General features: G+C 48.8%; 1 protein-coding gene across 1 annotated transcript in view; it reads right to left on the reverse strand.

Annotated features, from left to right (window-relative positions):
- LOC309559750 (BCL-6 corepressor-like protein 1) overlaps positions 1-24,368 on the reverse strand; it is a gene marked incomplete at its 5' end in the record, with an annotated part of 105,176 nt that overhangs the window by 27,317 nt on the left and 53,491 nt on the right. The window contains 4 exons of the mRNA XM_082263188.1: positions 5,661-5,827; positions 10,553-10,774; positions 12,494-12,699; positions 14,702-15,109. Of these exons, the coding sequence (XP_082119314.1) occupies positions 5,661-5,827; positions 10,553-10,774; positions 12,494-12,699; positions 14,702-15,109 (1,003 nt within the window). The remainder of the gene's footprint in view (positions 1-5,660; positions 5,828-10,552; positions 10,775-12,493; positions 12,700-14,701; positions 15,110-24,368) is intronic.

The raw sequence follows: 24,368 nt of genomic DNA on the forward strand, positions 1-24,368 counted from the left end.
TTAAAGGGCAGCAAGGTCGTGGCCATTTGGGAAGCCAAGTGTGAGTTCCGTGGAATACCATCTCTAAACAAGTCAGACAGGTGTCTCCAAGTGCAGGAGAAAGGTGCTACAGCATCGCATTTTAGTTTTAATCCATCCTACTACCAGCACTTTCTCGTCCATTAAAAGGGACATGGGAAGTCTTAAAGCGGAGTTCCGCCCCCCCCCTTTAAAAAAAATAAAAAAGTCAGCAGCTACAAATACTGTAGCTGCTGACTTTTTAAATAGTAGAACTTACCTGTCCAGGGACCCCGCAATGTCGGCACCCGAAGCCGATTTACGAATCGGCTCTCGGGTGCTGCCGCCGCCATCCAGAGTAAGGGAACCCGGCAATGAAGCTGGTTTCCTACTGCACATGCGCAAAACGCGCTGCGCTTTGTAATTGGCCCAGTGGTGGAGGAAAAAGGAGGGGGCCGAACTTCCAAGGGACAGCGCCGCGGCGTTGTCTCCCAGGAAGTGGGGAAGGGTACCTGCAAAAACAGGTACCCATTCCCCCCTCCTCCCTGAAAGGTGCCAAATGGGGCATCGGAGGGGGTAAGGAAGCAGATCAGCGGAGTTCCACTTTTGAGCGGAACTCTACTTTAACTGTGGAGTTATACTTTATGTCCCCTGAGGATGTCCTTGCATAGACGAAACGTGTAGGGATGGGCTAGCGGCCTATGACGTCATCACATCGCTGGTGTACTGCAGCATGGGGTTTTTGAGCTTTTGTCTGAGATGCTGCAAGTATATATGCATGAAATTAATTGGTGTTTTTAGCAAGGTTACACTGTGATCCTTTGTATTTTTCTCTGAATCTTACTTCAGAGCATCACGCTTTCCGCAGCGCTAGTGGAGGACTTAGTTGGAGTAGAAGTTATTACCAAAACCCTTGTCTGCCTCGAGTTTGGTGTATCCTGCACTAACAATCTCTTACCGTTTTGTTTTCATTGTGCATTTTACTTTTAGAGGTTTGGCGCACCTTTTTTTTCCAAAAATAGGAACAATTCCAGTAAATGCGAAAGGGGAGTCCAGGATCCATCAGTGTACCTCCAATCCCCATAGAGCACATGTGTCAAACACAAGGCCCGCAGGCCAAATCTGGCCCACCGGTCCATTTCACATGACCCTGTCACCTCTCCTGCAGCTGCGGCACCCCCCCCCCCCCCCCGGGCTCTGCCCCCACCTCGTCTCTGCAGGTGACAGAAGGGCAAAACGCCTCTGCCAGATCCTGCGCTTTTCTGTGCAGCCGCGGAGAGGCTCACCTCTGCCCCCCCAGTCTCAGCAGTCAGCTGCAGAGAAGAGGAGGACAGAACTCCTACGGATCCTGCGCGCCTCTGTGCACCCGCAGCACCCAGTCCTTCCATGGTCTCATCATTCAAATGACTCCAGCCCACCTCCAGATCCTGCACTTTCTGCTTCTCAGCTCCACCTCAACTATCCCTGGCAGCAGGGTTGCACTGTGATGTAAGAGAGGGTGGGGGAGCTTTTCACTTCTGATGGTGGTGGTGGGGGCTCTTGACATCTGATGTAATGAGGGTTGGAGTGCTCTAGACCAGTGTTTCTCAACTCCAGTCCTCAGGGCACACTAACAGGCCAGGTTTTAAGTATTACCTTGGGGAGCTGCAGACTAGAATACTGCAATCACTGAGCAGCAAATTATATCACCTGTGATGTATTTCAGTTTTCTTGCAAACCTGGCCTGTTAGTGTGCCCTGAGGACCGGAGTTGAGAAACACTGCTCTAGACATCCAGTCTTGGAGCCGGTTCACACTATTATGACTTGTCAGGCGACTTGGTCAGCCTGGCAAGTCGCGCATCGTCGCTCGCCATTGAGTAGTACAGGACCGGTTCTAATAGGAGCGACACAAGTCGCTCCGACTTAGAAAAAGGGTCCTGTACTACTTCGGGGCGACCTGGAGCGACTTGCATAGACATTCAGTCGGAGCGACGTAGTGTGAACCGGTTCTTACAGATACAATGGGCACTTCAAGGGCAACCATAATGCTGATGCGGCCTGCGATTAAGTGGAGTTTGACACCCCTGCCTCGATGAGCAGGTGTAATGCAAAGGTCTTTGCAACTGTGGGAGCTCTGAAAGACCCCAGACTGATCTTCTGGATGCAGTGTAGAGCTTTCCGCATCATTAAAGGCCAAAAGAATCTATTAATTCTGGGTCAACGGCAGAAGGCTTCTTAATCTCAAGCCAAGTCTCTTCAGGGAAGAGACTGAGGTGACCCAGAATCTGAGTCACAAATGGTCACTGCAACCAACTGCATGGTTGTCACTAAGACTGAGACAGATCAGCAATCGGCTCTGCAGAACTACACCAAGTGCTTCTATAGTCATGATTGGCAAGGAACTGGGCGAATGTGACCACAAAGTCTGGTGGAACTGCAGTAGTGATCAACATCAGAGGACATAGGACTTCCGCCTCACCCAGAAGAGTGGAGGTGACCAAAGTCACTATAGATGGCTACCAGGAAAGGATTGAAGATTGGAATTCAATGTAGCTTCTTTAACCACTTAAGCCCCAGAAGATTTTACCCCCTTCCTGACCAGGGCCTATTTTGCGATTCGGCACTGCGTGACTTTAACGGACAATTGCGCGGTCGTGCGACGCTGTACCCAAACGAATTTGACGTCCTTTTTTCCCCACAAACAGAGCTTTCTTTTGGTGGTATTTGATCACCTGTGCGATTTTTTGATCATGCGCTATAAACAAAAAAAGAGCGTCAATTTTGCAAACATAATATTTTTCACATTTTTTTTTATATGAAATTCCCCCCAAAAAAATGTAAAAATCAAAACTTAACATTTTCGGCCAATTTGTTTTATGCTACATATGTTTGGTAAAAAAAAAAAAAATCACAAAAAGCGTATTTTGATTGGTTTGCGCAAAAGTTATCGCGTTTACTAACAAAGGGAAAGATTTCTGTCATTTTTGTTGATTTTTTTTTTTAACGCGTAATGGCGGCGATCTGCGATTTTTTTTTTTTGCAGTACTGCGACATTGCGGCGGACAGATCGGACCCTTGACTGACATTTTTGACACTTTTGGGGTTACCAGTGACATTACTACAGTAATCAGTGATATACATATGCACTGTTACTGTAAAATGACACTGGCAGTGAAGGGGTTAACTTTTTTTGAGAGGGAGGGGCTGTGTGTGTCCCTAGGGGCGTGATTCTAACTGTGATTGGCTGTGGCTTGAGCTGTAGGAACAATGATCAACGGTCCTTCATAGTAGAATCGTATGATCACTATTCTTACACAGGGGAGAATGACAGGCGGCTTGTTTACATTAGCCGCCCGCCTTTCTCCCTCTGCACCGACGATCGCTGAGTGACCGGCGGACATCGGGTCCGCCGGTCACACGCGCGAGGGGGTCCGTGACCGCGCGCTCGCTCCCTAGAGCCTCACAGGCTACGACGTAGTCCTACGTCGCTCTGCCTGTGAGGGGCTGACTGCCGCAGTAAATAGTCATGCGGCGGTCGGCAAGTGGTTAAGACTTTCCCGCCTGGCCAATAGTAAAATGATGGCTGGGCGGGACCAATCACAGCCTCTCTCTATTATGTAATTAGTGCTGGCCAATCACAGCTAATCACAACAAAAGACACCGAATCAACCAGCTTCATTTAGTAACAATGGTTACTTTTACACTATATTGTCAAAAGTATTGGGACGCCTGCCTTTACACGCACATGAACTTTAACCACCCCCCATCCGCGCTACAGCCTATATACGGCTGCAGCGCGGACTTGAATTTTCGGGAGGCCGTTTTTAAACGGCCTCCCAGTGACACGCCCCCAGCGCGCCCCCGCGAGCGCGCTGCGGGGAAAATCTGTGTCGGCCGTGTCCCTTGGACACGGCCGATCACAGATCGTGGTGAATGGCCAATCACAGCGGCCATTCACCACGTGATCGGGCCGTCCAATGAGCGATGATCTTATATGTAAACATATGAGATCATCTCTCATCGCCGGCGCTCCTTCCTCACACGGAGCCTGCAGTGTGAGGAAGGAGGGGGAGCCTCACAGCGCTGGGGGCACAGGAGAATGTAATCAGGGCACCGATCACCAGTGCCCTGATTACTAAAGGTAAAAATACACACACAGTGCCCCCCCATCAGTGCCCACAGTGCCCGCCATCAGTGCCCCCCATCAATGCCCACAATCAGTGCCCATAGTGCTGCTAGTCAGTGCCCATCAGTGCCTGCTCATCTAGGCACTGATGAGCACTGACTGGCAGCACTATGGGCACTGAGTGTGGGCACTGATGGTGCTGCCCATCAGTGCCACCCGTCAGTGTCCAGTGCCATCCGCCAGTGCCCATCAGTGCCGCCTCTCAGTGCCCAGCAGTGCCGCCTCTCAGTGCCCAGCAGTGCCGCCTCTCAGTGCCCAGCAGTGCCGCCTCTCAGTGCCCAGCAGTGCCGCCTCTCAGTGCCCAGCAGTGCCGCCTATCAGTGCTCATCAGTGCCGCCTATCAGTGCTCATCAGTGCGGCATATTAGTACCTCCTCATCAGTGCCCATAAGTGCCACCTCATCAGTGCAGCCTATCAGTGCCCATCAGTGCCGCCTCATCAGCGCACATCAACGAAGGAGAAACATTTTCAAAATTTACTCGCAGAAAATAAGAAACTTTTTTTTTTTTTTCAAAATTTTCTGTTTTTATTCTTTTTTTTTGTAAAAAATAAAAAAATCGCAGAGGTGATTACATACCACCAAATAAAAGCTCTATTTGTGTGAAAAAAATGATAAAAATTTCATATGGGTACAGTGTAGCATGACCGCGCAATTGTCAGTCAAAGTGTGACAGCGCTGAAAGCTGAAAATTGGCCTGGATGGGAAGGGCGTTTAAGTGCACAGAAGGCAAGTGGTTAATGGAATCCCAGTCTTAGTCCGTAGGGTTCAATATAAATATCTCCTAAATGACTGCTTTTTGTAAAGTAGACGGTCCAAGGTATTTAGCAAGAGGCATGCCAAATTTTTGAAGGTTTATTTTTTATTTTTTGTCACAATTATTTGTAAATTTGGATTATTTTGAAGATATTGAAAAATAGTGCTTGCATTATCCTGACCCGCCGTCATAGGATGTCGTGCAGGATAATGCGCTCTGCGCGCCCCCGGGGCTGACGTACGCTCTTTACCATGTGATCAGCTGTGTCCAATCACAGCTGGTCACATAGTAAATAGAAGAGCTGTTGTTCGGATTTCCTCAGGCTCTCCTGACGGGCGGGTCTGTGCTGGTAATCAGGGCATTGATTACCAGTGCAGACCCTTGGGGGGGGGTTGCCACCAGGGATGCCCACCCATGACCACCAGGGATGCCCACCATAGCCACCAGGTATGGCAATCAGGGCTCAAGGAGCCTGCCAGTGCCTTCCCCATCAGTGGTGCTGCCCACCATTGCCATCTATCAGTGTTGCCCACCAGTGCCGCCTATCAGTGCCATATATATATATATTTTTTTTTTGTGTGATTACAGAGCTGCATTGAGTTGTGTCTTTCCTCTCTGTCCGGAGTTCAGCTTTAAAACTTAATGAACGCCAACTCTACTTAGTATCGCACACTCCCCCCCCCCCCCCCCCGACTATCCATACAGTCCCCATTCGGGAGTGCATAGCGGTGATTTGACTTACCGGGTCCCATCCTGAGCGCTGCAGTTGACGTTGGCGCCGTTATCCAGAAGGACCTGTAAGATGTCGGGCCAGCCGCGTGCGCAGGCTTCGTGCAGAGCGGTGTATCCGGCGTTATCCCGGTGGTTGATGTCTCCTGGATCTCGCTGCAGACAGAACAGCACCACATCCTGAGGAAGGAGGGACAACAAGACTTCAAAGACTGCGGCATACTGCCTACGGCAGCACATTCCTTCCTTCTACTGTTCTACAGAGACCGCGGGTGCAAGGGATTAAAATAAACCTACGGCTTTATCAAACTGTCACCGGGCCACGGCGTTTGTTTTATTCTGGCTGCCTGGAATCACCCCGGGCTGTCTTGGAGAACATATGCAAAATATTGACTCTCTGAAGGTCGGTATGCATACATACATACATATGCTTGGCCTGCCATGGGTTAATGTGGACCTTTACCTCCCCCCCCCAAACAGAAAAAACGGACAGTGCCTGCATCACTGCATACCTATCCATAAATGTCACACAGGCTGCATCTTAGAGCCGGGGTCTCCAAACTATTCAGTACAAGGGCCACAGTGTATATTTTACACATTCATTGGCCGAACAAATTGCCCATCAGAGCCCCCCCTTTTACATCAGGGTCCCCACCAGAGCCCCCTTACATCAAGGTCCCCCACCAGAGTCCCCCCCCCCTTACAACAGGGTCCCCCATTAGAGTCTCCCCTTACATCAGGGTCCCCCATCAGAGCCCCTCTACTTTTACATCAGGGTCCTAATCAGTGTCCCCCTTACATCCAGGTTACCACCAGAGTCCCCCTCTTACATCTGGGTCCCAATCAGAGTCCCCCCCCCCCCTTACATAAGGCTTCCTAACATCATGGTCCCCATCAAAGTTCTCCTACATCAAGGTTTCCATTAAAGACCCCCCCCCTTCTTACATCAGGGTCCCCATCAGAGCCCCCCTTACATCAAGGTCCCCATCAGAACCCCCCTTCTTACATCAAGGGCCCCATCAGAGCCCCCCATACATCAGGGCCCCTATCATGGACCCCCCTTACATCAGGGTCCCCCATCAGATCCCCCCCCTTACATCATGGTTCCCATCAAAGTGCACCTACATCAAGGTTTCCATTAAAGCCCCCCCCACCCCTTCTTACATCAGGGTCTCCATCAGAGCCCCCCCTTACATCAGGGTCCCCATCAGAGCCCCCCCTTACATCAAGGTCCCATCAGAGCCCCCCTTAAATCAGGGTCTTTATCATGGACCCCCCTTACATAAGGGTCCCCTCCAATTATTAAGAGCCCCCCCTTACATCACGGTCCCCATCAGAGTCTCCCTTATAACAGGGTTCTCATCAGCCCCTTTACATCAGGGTCCCAAGCAGAGCCCCCCTTACATCAAGGTCTCCATCAGAGCCCCCATCAGAGCACCCCCATTAAATCAGGACCCCCCTCTTACATCAGGGTCCTCAACAGCCCCCCCTTTACATCATGGTCCTAATCAGAGCCCCCCCCCTTACATCAGGGTCCCCATCAGAGCCCCCCCCCTTACATCAAGGTCCCCATCAGAGCCCCCCTTAAATCAGGGTCCTTATCAGGGACCCCCCCTTTACATAAGGGTCACCCCCAATTATTAAGAGCCCCCCCTTACATCACGGTCCCCATCAGAGTCCCCCTTATATCAGGGTTCTCATCAGCCCCTTTACATCAGGGTCCTAAGCAGAGTCCCCCTTACATCAAGGTCTCCATCAGAGCACCCCCATTAAATCAGGACCCCCCTCTTACATCACCCCCCCTCTTACATCAGGGTCCTCAACAGCCCCCCCTTTACATCATGGTCCTAATCAGAGCCCCCCTTACATCAGGGTCTCCATCAGAGCCCCTCCCCCTTATATCAGGGTCCCTTCTTACATCAGGGTCCCCATCAGAGCTCCCCTGCTTCTTAATTTAGGGTCCCCATCAGAGCACATCCCTTACATTAGGGTCCCCAGTAGAGCTCCTCCCTTACATCAGGGTCCCCATCAGCCCCCCCCCCCCCTTACATCAGGGTCCACATCAAAGTTTACCTTTATCAGGGCTTCCATCAGGGTCTCCAATAGTGTTGCCCTTGGTTTAGAATCCCCCTTTCATCAAATAGTCCCCATCAAGGTCCCACTGCTTTGCTCCCTCCCCTAAGTCTGTATCTAAATTACATCTTGTGGTGGGGGGCACATACCAATTTTTATCTGTACCTGCTCCCACTTCTGCAATCCTTGCCTAGACAAGGATGACCTCCCTTGCACCGCCCCCTCCCCTTCTGCATCAAATGTCCCAAGAGGTTGCAGGACTATTCACAAGGAGCGTACACATTGTTCAGTGGGGAGCCAGCTGTGGTTTCTTTAGGAAAACACAGCCAGCACCCATATCCAAGATGGCAGCACCAGGGACCCACAGCACAGCAGTAAGAACCACTGTCAGTGGAAAGATTGCACACGGCATAGACTGTACACACACACACACGGCATAGACTGTACACACACACACACACACGGCATAGACTGTACACACACACACGGCATAGACTGTACACACACACGGCATAGACTGTACACACACACACACACACGGCATAGACTGTACACACACACGGCATAGACTGTACACACACACACGGCATAGACTGTACACACACACACACACACACACACGGCATAGACTGTACACACACACGGCATAGACTGTACACACACACACACGGCATAGACTGTACACACACACACACGGCATAGACTGTACACACACACACACGGCATAGACTGTACACACACACACACACACACGGCATAGACTGTACACACACACACACACGGCATAGACTGTACACACACACACACACGGCATAGACTGTACACACACACACACGGCATAGACTGTACACACACACACACACACGGCATAGACTGTACACACACACACACACACGGCATAGACTGTACACACACACACACACGGCATAGACTGTACACACACACACACACGGCATAGACTGTACACACACACACACACCATAGACTGTACACACACACACACACCATAGACTGTACACACACACACACACACCATAGACTGTACACACACACACGGCATAGACTGTACACACACACACACACACACCATAGACTGTACACACACACACACACACGGCATAGACTGTACACACACATGGCATAGACTGTACACACACACACACACGGCAGACTGTACACACACACACACACGGCATAGACTGTACACACACACGGCATAGACTGTACATACACACACACACACACGGCATAGACTGTACACACACACACACGGCACAGACTGTACACACACACACACGGCACAGACTGTACACACACACGGCATAGACTGTACACACACACACACACACGGCATAGACTGTACATACACACACACACACACACACGGCATAGACTGTACACACACACACACACGGCATAGACTGTACACACACACACACACACACGGCATAGACTGTACACACACACACACACGGCATAGACTGTACACACACACACACACACGGCATAGACTGTACACACACACACGGCATAGACTGTACACACACACACACGGCATAGACTGTACACACACACACACGGCATAGACTGTACACACACACGGCATAGACTGTACACACACACACACACACGGCATAGACTGTACACACACATGGCATAGACTGTACACACACACACGGCAGACTGTACACACACACACGGCATAGACTGTACACACACACACACACGGCATAGACTGTACACACACATGGCATAGACTGTACACACACACACACGGCAGACTGTACACACACACACACGGCATAGACTGTACACACACACACACGGCATAGACTGTACACACACACGGCATAGACTGTACATACACACACACATGGCATAGACTGTACACACACACACGGCATAGACTATACACACACACACGGCATAGACTGTACACACACACACACGGCATAGACTGTACACACACACACACACACACACACACGGCATAGACTGTACACACACATGGCATAGACTGTACACACACACGGCAGACTGTACACACACACACACGGCATAGACTGTACACACACACACACACGGCATAGACTATACACACACACACACACACGGCATAGACTATACACACACAAACACACGGCATAGACTGTACACACACACGGCATAGACTGTACATACACACACACACGGCATAGACTGTACACACACACACGGCATAGACTGTACACACACACACACACACGGCATAGACTGCACACACACGGCATAGACTGTACACACACACGGCATAGACTGTACACACACACACAGCATAGACTGTACACACACACACAGCATAGACTGTACACACACACACGGCATAGACTGTACACACGGCATAGACTGAACACACACACTGCATAGACTGTACATACACACTGCATAGACTGTACACACACACACACGGCATAGACTGTACACACGGCATAGACTGAACACACACACTGCATAGACTGTACACACACACACACACGGCATAGACTGTACACACGGCATAGACTGAACACACACACTGCATAGACTGTACACACACACACACACGGAATAAACTGTACACACACACGGCATAGACTGTACATACACACACACGGCATAGACTGTACACACACACGGCATAGACTGTACATACATACACGGCATAGACTGTACATACACACACACGGAATAAACTGTACACACATGGCATAGACTGTACACACACACGGCATGGACTGCGCTCACAGACACACACAGCATGGACTGTACACAAACACGGTATGGACTGCGCTCACACAGTATATTTTCTCCCACCTTATACCCGAGCCGGGCCGCCCTCTGTAGCAGCGTTTCTCCTGCGTTCTTATTCACAATCAATTTCCTGGCTTCTGGCGGTATGGGCTGACCACCGGGAGTATCACAGGAGCCCAGGCCACCGAAACGCCGAGATCTGTGCGGAGTCCCGGGTTCACTGCCCTTCCTTGGAGACTTCATAGGCGAGGATTTGGGGGACTGCAAGCTCCGACGTCCCTTCCCCTATAATAGGATGAGAAATATGTGATCAGATGACGGAAGTTCTGAAAATGACAATAAACTGAATTTGAATTGTGCATGTGCAACAAAAACAATTAAGTACTGCCCGTGATACTTTTTTGTTTGCACCAACATCTAAATTTGCAGGACAAACTTTCAGGGTGTACCCCATCTTCAAGGTCCAAACTGTACTGCTTGGACCTTGTAGATGGGGGTACATCAAGTAATGCTTGAACCTTGTAGATAGTGCACCCAGTACTGCTTGGACCTTGTAGATGGGGGTGCACCCAGTACTGCTTGGACCTTCTAGATGGGGGTGCACCCAGTACTGCTTGGACCTTCTAGATGGGGGTACACCCAGTACTGCTTGGACCTTCTAGATGGGGGTACATGCAGTACAGCTTAGACCTTAAAGATTTGGGTACACCCAGTACTGCTTGAACCGTGAATATTTGGGTACACCAAGTACTGCTTGGACCTTGAAGATGGGGGTACACCCAGTACTTCTTGATATTTGAAAATGATGATACACCCAGTACTGCTTAGAGCTCGTAGATGGGGGGTACACCCAGTACTGCTTAGAGCTCGTAGATGGGGGGTACACCCAGTACTGCTTGGGCCTTGAAGATGGGGGTACACCCAGTACTGCTTGGGCCTTGTAGATGGGGGTACACCCAGAACTGCTTGGACTTTGTAGATGGGGGTACACCCAGTACTGCTTGGGCCTTGTAGATGGGGGTACACCCAGTACTACTTGGGCCTTGTAGATGGGGGTACACCCAGTACTACTTGGACTTTGTAGATGGGGGTACACCCAGTACTACTTGGGCCTTGTAGATGGGGGTACACCCAGTACTACTTGGGCCTTGTAGATGGGGGTACACCCAGTACTGCTTGGACTTTGCAGATGGGGGTACACCCAGTACTGCTTGGACCTTGTAGATAGTGTTACACTCAGTACTGCTTGGACCTTGTAGATAGTGTTACACTCAGTACTGCTTGGACCCTGTAGATAGTGTTACACTCAGTACTGCTTGGACCTTGAAGATGGCGGTACGCCCAGTAGTTCTTGGGCCCTAAAGATTGGGGTACACACAGTGGTGCTTGAACCTTGAAGATGGGGGTACACCCAGCACTGCTTGGGCCTTGAAAAATGGGGTACAGCCAGTAGTGCTTGGGCCTTAAAGATTAGGGTACACCTAGTACTGTTTGGACATTGAAGATGTGGTTACACCCAGTACTGCTTGGACCCTGAAGGGGTTGCACCCCCTGAAAGCTTGTTCTGAAAATGTTGTGGTTTGTACAAAATTAAAAAAATAAAAATAAAAGTATCACGGACAGTACTCAATTGTATAAATGTTCCTCTGCATGCAGAAAGGCCTCTTTACAGTAAGAGCTGGGAAATGGGATTCCAATGGAGCCCAATCTGTAGATTGCTGAAGAAAAGGCTGACTGGATTCTAAATACACAGAATATATCTGGCTTTTAATATCCATAACACTTAATGTGTGGTTTATTGTCAAAGCTTATTGAACAAGCTGAAGTTAGAAGCCAATTGGCTACCACGCAGAGCTGCACCAGATTTTATAGGTTTCAGGTTTAGTAAATCAACCCCAATGTGCCTTCATTCAATCCATGTAACTACGTGATAAGTCTATAGAAGCCCCATCTGGCAATGAGGCTCTGCTAGACCCATCAGGAGGTCTTCTCTTTGTGTTCTACCTTCATCTCCTCGTCTGTGCCTCCTCCCAGGTGTTTCGTTTTGCACTTGCGTTTCCCGGAGGGTTTTTCTATGGTCTGTGCTGAGGTGAAGTCTTCTAGGCTGCCTTTGGAGAAGCCTTGTCTCAGGTTGTCCCGGGAAGATGGGGAGCTCTTGGTTTTGAAGGCCTCACAGGACCCATCTGGTGAGAACTTTCTTTTATAGGGGCCTAAACAAAGACAGAATAAGGACAGGCAATGCTGAAAACCACTTGGATGATATCATTCCAGGACTCATGAAGACAACAGTACCATTGTATGCTATACTGTGGATTTAGTATGTGTCCTAACACAATCCCACTTACAGTGGGTATAGAAAAGAATCACCCCCCTTTAAAATAATTACATTTTGTTGCTCTTTCATCCAGTTTGGAGCAACGTCCTGATCCAGGGAGGGTCTGTGCTGAACCAAATACCTCCCACTTCTCAATAATAGACTTCACGCTGCTTCTAAGCATGGATAAAGCCTTTGAAATAATGTTGTATCCATCACCTGACTTATGCCTGTCCACAACTTTATCCCGGAGATCCCGGTGACAGTGCCTTGCAACCCATAGTTGAGTGTTTGCTTCAGTTGCACTATCAGGAACTAAAATGCTCCAGGAAAGCTCTTTTCATGCTGAGCTAATCAAAATGACCACAGCTGAAAGTCAAAAGGCTTTGTGTGCCACTGAGAAGGTGATTAGCTACACCTGATTGAGTATACAAGTCATTTTTAGGGGGGTGATCCTTTTTCCAACTCCGTGATTCAGTTTTTTTTTTTTTTTCCTGATATGTTGGTGTTATATCTTTCACCTGGATGGTATAAGTTGCACTTATAAATGTATATATAGCTGGATAAAACAAAAAGTTTTTTTTCCAGGCTGCAAAGCAAAAAAAATCGTAAAAAAAGGGGGGGGTGATTATTTTCTATATCCACTTACGTCAATCACTAACATCAATCTGTTTAACGGTAAACTCCAGGATCCTCAAACAAATTTCTCCTAAACTTTTTTTTACCCCGACAAGGAAAGTAAAACTTTTTTAGACTCTAAGCTACTTATTTCTGTAAAGTTGATCTTCAACCATGTGCTGACTTATGTATGTTTTAAAACAGGGGTGGGGAACCTCCAGCCTGCAGCCCGCACGATCGTTCTGTCCGCCCCCCCCCCCCTGTGCCACTGTGTCAGAAGGAGCCGATGGCTCCGTTCTGACACTGTGAATCTCCGAAAAGGGTGGACCCGAGGCACAGAGCAGTGCGTCTAGAGCCCGCCCATTTGTGTGACAATAGCGAATGAAAATTTGCTACTGTCTCACGGATCCTCCTCCTCGGCCAATGCCCGAGGAGGAGGCGGGACGTGGGAGGACTCGAAGAGGCGCGGGGACTGAAGAGAGGAAGCCGCCGCTACAATAGGCAAGTCAAGTGCACTGGGGCTTGGCACACTTTTCACTCTGCATTGTGGTCAATCAGTCTGCATTGAAATTGAGCACGCTGTGGTCACTCTGCATTGAAATTGGGCACGCTGTGGTCACTCCGCATTGAAATTGGGCACGCTGTGGTCACTCTGCATTGAAAGGGGGGCACGCTGTGGTCACTCCGCATTGAAAGGGGGGCACGCTGTGGTCACTCCGCATTGAAAGGGGGGCACGCTGTGGTCACTCCGCATTGAAAGGGGGGCACGCTGTGGTCACTCTGCATTGAAATTGGGCACGCTGTGGTCACTCCGCATTGAAAGGGGGGCACGCTGTGGTCACTCCGCATTGAAAGGGGGGCACGCTGTGGTCACTCCGCATTGAAAGGGGGGCACGCTGTGGTCAGTCTGCATTGAAAGGGGGCACCCTGTGGTCAGTCTGCATTGAAAGGGGGCACCCTGTGGTCAGTCTGCATTGAAAGGGGGCACACTATACTTGATTACTGAAGGCCCCTTTCACACTTTTGTGACCTCAAAGTCACGCAATTTTTTTACAGCGTTTTTTGCCGCAAAGCAATGCCTATTACATTTATGCATACATTTTGTACGGCCCCCGAATCATGTTACAAAAATCCAACTGGCCCTTGGCAGAAAAAAGGTTCCCCACACCTGTTTTAAAACATCTGGTCAGCAAGTGCTTATACCAGGATCGTGGCTGCAGCTATGATCCTAGTATTGCTCTTTTGGTGGCAATCCTTTCTGAACCTACGTTGAGACCCACCTGTCCGAGACCTTCTCCTCCGGAAACACTGAGACACCTCTTCCTCCTCCTTCTCTGTCAGATATTCACCGTTCTGGTATTTGCGGTTTTTCTGCCTCCTCCTCTTCTTCCGCCTTAATGTACCGTCGGCGCCCCCTTCGTCTTCCGGCTCAGAGATGGTCGCAGATTTCCCAAGGTTTAGGCCTCTGCTGGACATCTCCCAGGAATCCTGCAGCAGCGGGGTGATCAATTCCGGTTCGGGCTCCTCCTTAATGGAGGCGAACCTACGTGTCCGACACCCTTTGTACGGCCTTCTTACTCTCCGCCTTTTGCAAGGGGAACCAGTCTCCTCTTCCTCTTCATCTTCTTCCTCCTCGGTCGGGAAAGGCTCTGTGGAGGACGTCACAATATCAGAGAAGCCAGAGTTACCTGCCAGTAGGATAAAATTGATGTAGAGATTCAACTCCACCTTTGCATGAATTTTAAGCAATACCACTATAGTGTTAAAAAAAATATATACATTTTCAGACATTTTGCTTATTTTAATAGGAATTAAACATTAGTATACAAGACCTTCAGGCAATACCTTTTTTTACATTATACATAGATTGGAGCTGGGTTAGAACCTCTAAGGTTTTGCAAAACTTTCCATTGAGGAGATTTACTATCCCAGGGGCCAGACAGGAAGTGAAGCGAAATTTCCCCAATGAAGACACCAATAGCAATAAAAATCAAAGTTTCTATACTTTCTGCACACTTCCTGTTGCATGTCTGGGACACAAAGTGGGGTAATGTGCCTAAAAGGCTACTGCCTCCTGAGCTGAACCTGGAGGTATTTAATTACCGGCTGGAAGACCAGCCATTGTATTGCACTTTGGCCCCCCCCTAAGAACTTCTTTATTTTGCAGAACACTTATGCCAATTTACTCACGCCTGATAAGTAGGGTGTGGGTCTTTGCAATTGCAAAAAGTCTTGAAAAGGGGGGTACATGGCCTTATGGTCAGGTTCTCTCCCACCCATGGGATCTCCCTACGTAGTACTTGGGTGGACCTTGCCTCAGCAGATCACCTGAAGAATTGGGTCCACCTGGTTTCAGCCAGGTGGACATGAGTACCCCCAGTCCCCGTCAGGGGAATGCCACCTAGTACTTGGGTGGACCTTGCCTTGACAGGACCCTGAAGAATGAGGACCACCTGGTTTCGGCCAGGTGGACCATGAGTACCCCAGTCCCTGCCAGAGAGAGCCCACCCTAGTACTTGGGTGGACCTTGCCTCAGCAGGTCCCCTGAAGAATAGGGTCCACCTAGTTTCAGCAAGGTTGACCAGGAGTACTTCACTCTGGGGGGGGGGGGGGGGGCAACCTAGTACTTGGGTGGACTTTACCTTAGCAGGTCCCCTGAAGAATAGGGTCCAACTGGTTTTGGCCGGGTGGACCAGGAGTACCCCAGTCCCAGTCAGGGGGAGCCCCACCTAGTACTTGGATGAACCTTGCCTCGGCAAGTCCCCTGAAGAATAGGGTCCACCTGGTTTTGGCCGGGTGGACAGTGAAATACCCCAGTCTACCTCATGGAGGGCCCCAGTCCACCTTAGGGGGAACCCCACCTAGTACTTGGGTGGGCCTTGCCTTGGCAGGTCCCCTGAAGACTAGGGTCAACCTGGTTTCAGCCAGGGGGACAATGGAGTACCCAGGCTACCTCATTGAGTACCTCAGGGGGGGGGCCCACCTAGTACTTGGGGGGACCTTGAAGAATGGGGTCCACATGGTTTCAGCCAGGTGGGCCATGAGTACCCCAGTCCTTCTCAGAGTATTGTGTCCCAGCAGATCAGGGCTGGGGTCTTTTCTCATCGGAGGAGGACCATGTGCATAATTTTGCACCTGGTGTTCGTTTGGTGTGCATGCACTGCACCTCAGGGCTAAAAAAAAAATTAAATGTAAAAATGCATCTAATAGACTATAAATCTTTATTCAACTCGTGTGCTCTGTTTATCCTAGGACGTTTGTAGATGGTCCATAGGAAACCTTGAATATACAGACTAAGAGCCGGTCCACACTAGCGCGACTTGTCAGCCTGACAAGTCGCGCTCCCTCGCGGTCCATTGACCGCTACAGGACCCGTTCTAATAGGAGCGACACAAGTCGCTCCGACTTAGAAAAAGGGTCCAGTACTACTTCGGGGCGACCTCGGAGCGACTTGCATAGACTTCCATTATGTGAAGTCCCTGCAAGTCGCTCCGAAGTCGTGGTGCATGGTAATGCACAAGTCGCCCCCGAAGTAGTAAGGAGTCGTGTCGCCTTAGTGTGAACCGACTCTAAAGGCTAGGAGGCGCCTATCCACATAAAAGGTCCAGATTGATATTTTATTTAAACTATTCAAGAAAATTCCAGCATGTTTCGGGGTTGTAACAATTCCCCTTCTTCAGGGCTATTGCTGGTGATCCTTGCTGCCGATCGAAAACATGATATAGGATTCCCAGTATTGAATCTTCCATTAGCTGCGACATAAAAACTTGCAGATAACATCCAATGAAATTAGCTGACTCAACCGGGTGCAAAACAACTGTAAAACGTATCCTGTGCGTGCAACAGGTGGTCATATTCCGTTTCAGATTGGATTTGTCAAATTAACAGAAATTACCAGCAACTGTGAGGTTAGTGCTCCGGTAGAAGGATAGGTGATCACCGGCACCCCAATAAAATTTGTCACATTTGTCAAATAAAGCTGGCATTTTGGGGTCCCGTGGGGTCTCTTTCTCAAGGCAACTTAGTGACAACAAACAAACCAAACATTTTTATATCAGATCCCTGCAAGCAACCCAATGCAGAACATCACAAGGACGTTATAATCCTTCGAAAAACGTTCACAATTTAACACAGATAAGACAAAAACCACCAAACGTGCCATAAAATAAGGATTATAAACCAATGTGATTATGAACCTTTACGATACCTGTGATCCGTGTTCTAGTCAGTGCAGCATAACAGCAGCGCTTCCGCTGTTGCCTAGCAGTGGAAGCTACCAGGTCCCGTCTGTGGGTGGAAATTACAAAGGCTCAAATGGACAAGGTAATCTCAGCTGGGTATGCACTGTAAAGGGTCTTACAGAACATTCGCAGTTGAGACTACCTCATCTTAGAGATTATTTTGAACAGAGAAGATTAGGTGGAGGCCTTACGTATCTGGGAAATGGTTGTCTGATGCCGAAAAGCCAGAGAAGCACTCACAAACCCAACAGAGTGCCCAGAAAAGTGTGAAACCCGATCCTTGAGATCATCAGTTTGGATGGTGGTCTACCTGAGCCACCAAATTATGGTGGAACAAGGTGACGAGCCACCAAATTATGGTGGAACAAGGTGACGGTGCATGTATAGGGTCCATCTGGGATTACAAAAAGGAATCAGCCTTCCTGAAAGAAGCAATGGCAATGGAGTTATAGATTCTCCAATAGAGGAAAATTTCCTTTTGGTAAACTGGAGCCAGACAGAGGAACGGAAGAACAATGTCCTGGTTGAGGTGAAAGGCAGAAATGACCTTCGGTAAGAAGGAAGTCCTAGGTCTCAACAACACCTTGTCACTATGAAGAACTAATAGGACTCCTTTCTGGATAAGGCCGGAAGACCCTCACCTCACTGAGGTAGTGGCTACAAGAAATACAAATTTGTAGGTGGGACTAGAGGAATGCCTCTAATGGATTTAAATTGCAGTTTCTAAAGTGCAGAGAACCAGATTTAGATTCCATGGAGTCACTGGGGAATGAACAGGGGGCATCTACAAGCAGACTGATAACCCAGTGAAACTGGTCCTGTTGTACCGGGCCCCACCAGCTCAACGAGGGGAGGGGGGCCGTGCCCCATCAGCTCAATTGGGGGGGGGAGCCTGATCAGCTCAACAGAGGGGTGGGGAGCCCAGGCCCCACCGGCTCAACAGGGGGAGCCCAGGCCCCAACGGCTCAACAGGGGGAGCCCAGGCCCCAACGGCTCAACAGGGGGAGCCCAGGCCCCACCGGCTCAACAGGGGGAGCCCAGGCCCCATCGGCTCAACAGGGGGAGCCCAGGCCCCATCGGCTCAACAGGGGGAGCCCAGGCCCCATCGGCTCAACAGGGGGCGCCCAGGCCCCACCGGCTCAACAGGGGGCGCCCAGGCCCCACCGGCTCAACAGGGGGCGCCCAGGCCCCACCGGCTCAACAGGGGGAGCCCACGTCCCACCGGCTCAACAGGGGGGGCCAGGTCCCATCGGCTCAACAGATGGTCCTAGCAGCAGAATGGGGGCAGAATGGGGTCAACCTAGTTTCAGCAGGGTGGACCAGGAGTACCCCAGTCCCTGTCAATGGGAAGCTGGGCTTTAATGCCCACACACCGCATACGAGTCGCTGGGCAGGCAAAGCATTTCACTTTGAGGCGGGGTCAAAGAGGGGGCCCGTCAGGTAGGCTGTACGGGGCCCTGCTTTGAGCCAAGAGAGGGCATGTTTGTGCTAGGAGGGGATCGGGGCATTAGTGCTGAAGGGGGGGGGGGGGAATTTGGGTAGGGAGGAAGAAGTTGTGCTGGGAAGGGTAATTTAGAGGGGTTGTGCTAAGAGGAGGGATTTGTGGGAATTTGTCCTAGGAGGGTGATTGGAGAAAGCAGATTTGCGCTGGGGAGGGGAGATGGGGGTGGGGTATTTTGGTCGGCTAATAGGAGGGATTGGGCTCTGTGCTGGCAAGGGGGATTTGGGGGGGGGGGGGGGGAGACAATTTATGCTAGGAAAGTTTGAGAAGAAAGGTGTGCTAGGCTGGTGACTTTTTTTTGGGGTGAGGGAAATTTGTGCTAGGAGGGGATATATCAGGTTGGGATTTGAGCTGGGAGGCAGGATTTGGGGGATGGGGGGGGGGAGGGGCAAGATTTGTGCTGGGAGGGGAGATTGGAACTGGGAGTTATATGTGCATTATTTGTTTGGCGAGAATTTTGGCATAAAGATGGAATTTATGTTATGTATGAAGGAATGTTTGTTGTCCACCAATAAATGATTTTCAATGATATTATTAGTGAAAATATAGTTTTAATATTTTTGCGGGGGAGGTCCGTCAAGTAGGCTGTACGGGGCCCCGTGATTTCTAACAGCGGCCCTGGTGACAATGATTACATGGTACGGACAGGGCCAATCGCATCCCAACTGTACCATGTGATTAGCTGTGGTCAATCACAGCTAATCACAATACGCACTTTCATTCAGTAAAAATGTTTGCTTCTAGCAATGAAATTCACTACTATAAGCAATCAGTGTGTAAAAAAAAAAAAAAAAAAATCCTAATCACTTCCCTATTACTATGGTAACACTATTGGCTCTGGTCACAGTAAAAAAAAAAATTTAAAAAAAAAAAAAAAAAAAAAATTTAAAAATGTACATTCTGTCACCATTGTCCCTGGTCACCACCCCACCAATTATAGGATGACGCCGGACTGCACTTGTGACAATATGTAAAAAGACATATCCCAGAAGGCAGCGGGGGACTGCACCCCATTTGCCTAGGCCATTTGGGAAGATGAGGAGCGGGATAAAAAACCTCTAAAATACATAAAAAAATAAATAAATAAAAAGGCAGATATTTGTGTAGTGGAAGGGGGAACGGAGAGGAGTAAAGCGAAGGGTGAAGATCTGCTTTAACTACTTAAGGACCAGGCCTATTTCTGACACTTGTTGCTTACAAGTTAAAATTCAGTATTTTTGCTAGAAAATTACTTAGAACCCCCAAACAATATACATTTTTTTTTTTTTTTTTTTTTTTTTTTAGCAGAGACCCTAGAGAATAAAATGGAGATCGGTGCAATACTTCATGTCACACCGTATTCGTGCAGCGGTCTTACAAATGCAATTCTTTTGGAAAAAATACACATTTTTTAATTTAAAAAAAAAAATAAGAAAACCTTAAAAGTTAGCCCAATTTTTTTCTATAATGTGAAAGATAAGTAAATAGAGTAAATAGATACCCAACATGTCGTGCTTCAAAATTGCACACGCTCGTGGAATGGCGACAAACTTTGTTACTTAAAAATCTCCATAGGCGACACTAACAATTTCTACAGGTTACCAGCTTACAGTTACAGAGGAGGTCTAGGGCTAGAATTATTGCTTCTGCTCTAATGAGGTGTGGCCATACCTCACGTGTGGTTTGAGCACCGTTTCTATATGTGGGCGTTACTTGCGTATGCGTTTGCTTCTGCGCACAAGCTCGGAGGGACGGGGCACTTTAACTTTATTTTTTTTTCCTCTCTTTATTTTACTTTTTATTTTTCTACTGTATCTTTTTTTAAAAAAAAGTTTTGATCACTTTTATTCCTATTTCAAGGAATGTAAACATGCCTTGTAATAGAAATCAGCAGGACAGGTCCTCTTTAATGTGAGATCTTGGGTCAAAAAGACCTCACATCTTACATCTACCCTTAAAAGCAATAAAAATATAAAAAAAAAAAAAAATTCTATATTTTAATTAAAAAAAAAATTTGGCCCTTTAGGCCGTTGGGCGGAAGCGACGTTGGTCCTCCAAGGGCATAGAGTGGAGTGGGGGCCATCTTGCCCTCACTCCACTTCCTGCCCAGCACCAGAGAGAATCAGATAATTTTCCCTGCTACCGACGGCTCCGGTAAGCAGGGAAAACTACCAGGAAGTGGCGGGAAGGGGGTGGGCACCACTTCCGCTGCCCATAAAAATGATCCCATGGCAAATCCGCCGCTGGGACCACTCTAATGTGAAAGAGGACCGCCGGCCGTGTAGGAAAATACCGGGGTTTATGGCAGCTATTTGCTGCCATAACACCGGTATTTAAAGCGGAGTTCCGGCCTCAAAATTGGAAAAAAATCAATTTTGGGCCATCTGAAAAAGAAATGGATGCTCAAAATTTTTTTTTTGGTCACTTACCTTGATATTGAAGAAAAATATACTCACCTTCTTTCTACTTCCTCCCTCTGCGGCCGCGGCCCGCGCAGTCACTTCCGGCTTGCGATGACTCCTGGGAGCTGAACGTCATCGCTCCCAGGAATCAATGCACTGCACCGGCCCCGCTCGTTACTTCCGGTGCAGGCGCATCATTCCCTGCTAAACAGCTTCTGGGCATGCCCAGAAGCTGTGCAGGGATGCCGCGCCTGCACCGGAAGTGACGAACGGGGCCGGTGCAGTGCATTGTGGGACTCCGATGTCACTGAAGAGGCCGCAGAAGAGGACGCGCTGGCTTCAGCTGCCCACACCTGAGATGGCAGCGCTGGAGAAGAACTTTTCTAGGTAAGTATTTCTTCTTACAGGTAAGTGCGACCCGGGACAGTTCAGAGGCTATCCATTGTGGAATGCACTACCCCTGACTGTCCCGGGGATATTTTTATCTAAATTTGACCCCCCGAGGCGGGAACTCCGCTTTAACATCAAAGTAATGACGTAAATACACGGTGGGCGGTCCGGAAGTGGTGAAACCAGAAGAAGACTTGTCTGTCAATTTGGCAAAACACAATTCCAGGACAACATACTCAGAGGCACTGGGAATGAGGCGCTGGAGGCGTACGTGTATAGGGAGATGAAGGACAACGTCAAGCAAGCTCAGCTTCTCTTGATGGTAGATCAAACCATAGATATACAGAAACCCTGCCACACCAAACCCAAAAAAAAAAAAAAAAAAAAAAATTAAAATCTTAAATTACATCCAAAGCTCGTTTGGCTGTACTTCTGTGGATTACAGGAGTTCAGTTTGTTCTGCACTCCTGTGACCCGTTTTCCAGGCTCGGGCAAGATTGCGTCAATGGAGTCCCGATCCACCCACATGCTTGGACCAGCATCCAGGCTCAGCATCTCGGCAAGCTGCTGAGAGCCTGAGCAGGCTTCTCCTGTCCCCTCCACAGCCCAGCGCTCCATGCTCTGGGAGCTGTGAGAACCGTGCGATCTGCGGTGTTAGATCGCTCGGTTCTCAGTGTTCGAGGTGCCGGGGGACAGATGCAGCATCAGACCGATGCAGCACCCCCCTAGGCAAGTATGATCATAGTTACATAGTAGGTGAGGTTGAATAAAGACAATAGTCCATCCAGTTCAACCTGTGTAGGTGTGTGTGGCTGTAATCATCTCACATACCCCTGAATGTTCTGATCCTTGAGATGTAAGTCTAAGAGTCTTTTGAAAGCCACCATACTACCCGCAGAAACCACCTCTTGTGGTAGAGAATTCCACAATCTTGTAGCCCTAACAGTAAAGAACCCCCCACGTTGCCTGAGGTTAAAACGCTTCTCCTCTAATCGCATTGTATGCCCTCGAGTCCTCATGCAATCCCTTCGAATGAACAGCTTTTTTTCTAAGCTGGGATCCCCATTAAGATATTTATAAATTGCTATCATGTCCCCCCTCAGACGTCTCTTCTCCAGGGAGAATAAATCGAGCGATTGTAGACGCTCTTCATAGTCAAGGTCCTCCAATCCCCTAATTAGTTTAGTTGCCCTTCTCTGGACTCTCTCCAGCTCCAACACATCCCTCCTGAGGACTGGCGACCAGAACTGGACGGAATACTCCAGATGCGGTCGGACCAGAGATTTATAAAGTGGAAGGATTATAGTCTTCTCTCTGGAATGCATCCCTTTCTTTATGCATGCTAATATTCTGTTGGCTTTGGAAGCTGCCGCTTGACATTGCATGCTGTTTCCTAATCTATCATCAACCAAGACTCCCAGATCTTTCTCCATTTTTGATTCCCCCAAGGGCTCCCCTCCTAACGTGTATTGTGTTTTTAGTCCCCAAGTGCAAAACCTTACATTTCTCCACGTTAAACCTCATTTGCCATGTCGTTGCCCACTCTGTTATTTTGTCCAGGTCATTCTGTAGGATATCTGCTTCATGTTGTGAAGTTATTGCCCTGCCCAATTTTGTGTCATCTGCAAAAACTGATATCGAACTACTGATCCCGACCTCAATGTTGTTTATGAATAAATTGAACAAGGTTGGTCCCAAGACTGAGCCTTGGGGGACCCCGCTTACCACCTCAGACCAGTCTGAGTATGCGCTGTTTATTACTACCCTTTGGACACACCTTTTTAGCCAGTTCCGTATCCAAGAGCAAACCCAGCTATCGATACCTGCAGACCTTATTTTATAAATTAAGCGCTTGTGGGGAACTGTATCAAACGCCTTAGCGAAATCCAAGTACACCACATCCACTGGTCTCCCCCTATCTAGCTCACAGCTTACCTCTTCGTAGAATGTTAGGAGATTGGTTTGACAAGAACGCCCATTTGTAAACCCGTGCTGATTACTGCTGATGATGTTGTTGTCCTTAGCAAACTCTACGATATAGTCCCTTATCATCCCCTCCAGAAGTTTACATACTACTGATGTCAAACTGACAGGCCTATAATTTCCCGGGATATGCCTCTGGCCCTTTTTGAATATTGGAATCACGTTAGCTTTCTTCCAATCCCCTGGTACATCTCCTGTCCTAATACTGTCAGCAAAGATCAGGAACAGTGGTCTCGATATAACTTTACTGAGTTCCTTGAGTACTCTCGGATGTATGCCATCCGGTCCTGGTGATTTGTTTGTGTTAAGTTTATCCAGCCTTTCCCTGATTTCCCCCTCTGTTAGCCATGGTGGCAAGTCCTGTTTATTACTACTAACCATACAGTCATGGTCAGTGTACCCTTCCGTTTCCTGTGTAAAGACTGACGAGAAAAAAGCATTCAGCACGGTT

This window comes from Pelophylax lessonae, assembly GCF_965119305.1.
Source record: "Pelophylax lessonae genome assembly, chromosome: 7".
NCBI classification, from domain to species: Eukaryota; Metazoa; Chordata; class Amphibia; order Anura; family Ranidae; genus Pelophylax; species Pelophylax lessonae.